The following is a 2,424-nucleotide window of genomic DNA, read 5'->3' as shown; positions in this document are numbered from 1 at the left end:
GTATGGGTCAGACTGGTTCATATAGGTCAGACTGGTTCTAATGGGTCAGACTGGTTCTAATGGGTCAGACTGGTTCATATAGGTCAAACTGGTTCTAATGGGTCAGACTGGTTCTAATGGGTCATACTGGTTCCAATGGGTCATACTGGTTGGTATGGGTCAGACAGAGGGCAGCGTCAGTCCTCAGCAGGCGGATGTAGAGAGGAACCCACCGTCCATCTCCACCAGCAGCTGGTTCAGGGTGTTCTCCTGCTCGCTCTGGCCGCCAAAGTTCCCCCGGCCGCGCTTCCGTCCCACCGCGTCGATCTCGTCTATGAAGAGGATGCAGGGAGCGTTCTTCCTGGCCATGACAAATAGATCCCGGACCTGTAGGAGACAGATATCAGCGCCGCCGCCGCCATCATCATCATCTTCCTCCTCCATCAGATGCTCACCCTGGCGGGGCCCACGCCCACAAACATCTCAAGGAACTCGGAGCCGTTGACTGTGATAAAGGGAACGTTGGCCTCGCCCGCCGTTGCTTTGGCCAGCAGAGTCTTCCCTGTTCCTGGGGGCCCCGTCAGAATGGCCCCCTGCAGAGACACAGGACAGGACAGGCCACTGAGATGGTCGCCGAGGGCCGGGTGGACCGACACCTCTGCCCCGCCATGCGGACCGACCCATGGCGGACCTGTTCAGCCTCACCTTGGGGATCTTTGCCCCCAGGTCCTGGTACTGTTTGGGGTTCTTCAGGAAGTTGACGAACTCCATGATCTCCAGCTTGGCTTCCTCGCAGCCGGCCACGTCTTTGAACTTCACATCGATCTCGTCCTTCAGGATCTTGGCCGTGGTCTCGCTGACGCTGAACAGCCCCCCCATTCCCCTGCCAGGGCGGCCGGCCCCCGCTGGGCCGCGCCGCAGCATGAAGAGCAGGAAGCCGATGATGAGGACGGTGGGCAGCATGCTGAGCAGGAACGTTCTGCAGAACAAAGACAGAGGGCGTCAGGCCCGGCCGGACGCCGCGGCGGCTCCACGGCGGCTCCGCTGCTCACCCGTCGCTCTCAGTGGAGTAGACTACGGGCAGGCGGTTCTCGCTCTCGATGCCTAGCTCGCTCTGAGCCGTCTCCAGGTTCCTCTCGAAGGTGTCCACGCTGCCGATGTTGAACCAGACGTACTGCTGCAGGAGGAAACACGCGAGTCAGAGACAGGTAGCCCACCTGGCATCTTAGCCCACCCCTCAAACGCACCCCGTCCAACGGCGTCTTCCCAGGAGAGAAGACCACTTTGACGTAACGCTTGTTGACCACGTCCAGCCGGTCCACCTGACGGAGACAAACCGGCAATCAGAGCCCTGACAGAACGCTGGTGGGCGGGGCGAGGGAACCGCTGTGGCGTCTTACCACTCCCTTGGACAGGTAGTTGTTGACAAAGTCCTTCCAGGTAACCTCCCGTCCTCCATCACGCAGGAAGAAGTAGTAGGTGACGGCGGTCCAGAAGGCCACGCCGCTCAGCAGGTACATGCGGAACTCCTTGTCATCCCAGGGAACGTCACCCTGAAAGAGGCAGCAGCTGAGTGGGGGCGCGTCAGGCTGGGCGACCTACAGCCAGCAGGTACTCACCTTCTGCAGGCGGCTGTACCAGTGGGACTCCTCCTTGCGACCTCTCTTCCCTCCGCCTCCCGACCCTCCTCCGGACCCGCCGTCCGCCCCGCCTCCAGACCTCCCAGAGGGTTTCTGAGCGTTGGCAGCCTTGGATTCTGGAATGGATCAGAACCTGGAGCATCAGCTAGCGTGTTTGGAGGATGCTCAGTTTAGAGCATCAGGATGAACCCAGATGGTTCTGATCCACCAAGGCAGGAACCAGGTCCTCCAGCCTGGTTCTGGTTCTCCTGATCTCACTGAGCATGCTCAGACTGGGTCTGGTTCTGGTTCTGGTGGCGGCTGGTTTACCTTTGGCTGCAGAGTCTGACTCAGTCGTTCTGCTCGCTTTCTGACCTTCTGGGAAGTATTTCTCAAATCCTGAAGAGAGAAAAAAGCGTTAGTCTGTGGAACCGCGTGGGGCGGGTCATTGCCATGGTGATGACAGTGTGAGAAGGTCGCCATGGTGATGACTGTGGTCAGGGGAACAGTGAAGCTGCGTTCATACCAAGCGCAGCAGGAGCAGCAAAAACGCATCTGCTGCTTCATTTTTGATGTTTGTACCAGTTTAGTTCTGCGTTGGAAAAGTGGGTCTGATGCGCGGTGGGCGGAGCTACTATGGGAGAATTATCCTTTGGGCAGTTCTTGGTTCTGACCCACCTTTGGGCGGTTCTTGGTTCTGACCCACCTTTGGGCGGTTCTTGGTTCTGACCCACCTTTGGGCTGTTCTTGGTTCTGACCCACCTTTGGGCAGTTCTTGGTTCTGACCCACCTTTGGGCTGTTCTTGGTTCTGACCCACCTTTGGGC

The 2,424-nt window shown here is 58.7% G+C and overlaps 1 protein-coding gene across 1 annotated transcript in view; it reads right to left on the bottom strand.

The window, feature by feature from the left end:
* afg3l2 (AFG3-like AAA ATPase 2) overlaps positions 1-2,416 on the bottom strand; it is a gene marked incomplete at its 5' end in the record, with an annotated part of 7,753 nt that extends 5,337 nt beyond the window's left edge. Inside the window, 9 exons of the mRNA XM_015369302.1 lie at positions 213-366; positions 435-572; positions 685-958; positions 1,032-1,156; positions 1,227-1,301; positions 1,380-1,532; positions 1,599-1,735; positions 1,929-1,997; positions 2,305-2,416. Coding sequence (XP_015224788.1) covers positions 213-366; positions 435-572; positions 685-958; positions 1,032-1,156; positions 1,227-1,301; positions 1,380-1,532; positions 1,599-1,735; positions 1,929-1,997; positions 2,305-2,416 — 1,237 coding nt within the window. The remainder of the gene's footprint in view (positions 1-212; positions 367-434; positions 573-684; positions 959-1,031; positions 1,157-1,226; positions 1,302-1,379; positions 1,533-1,598; positions 1,736-1,928; positions 1,998-2,304) is intronic.
* Positions 2,417-2,424: the final 8 nt, after the last annotated feature.

This window comes from Cyprinodon variegatus, unplaced genomic scaffold (assembly GCF_000732505.1).
Source record: "Cyprinodon variegatus isolate N-32 unplaced genomic scaffold, C_variegatus-1.0 Scaffold2882, whole genome shotgun sequence".
NCBI classification, from domain to species: Eukaryota; Metazoa; Chordata; class Actinopteri; order Cyprinodontiformes; family Cyprinodontidae; genus Cyprinodon; species Cyprinodon variegatus.
The sequence above is the reverse complement of the archived record's forward strand: the minus strand, read 5'-3'. Positions and strand labels throughout refer to the sequence as shown.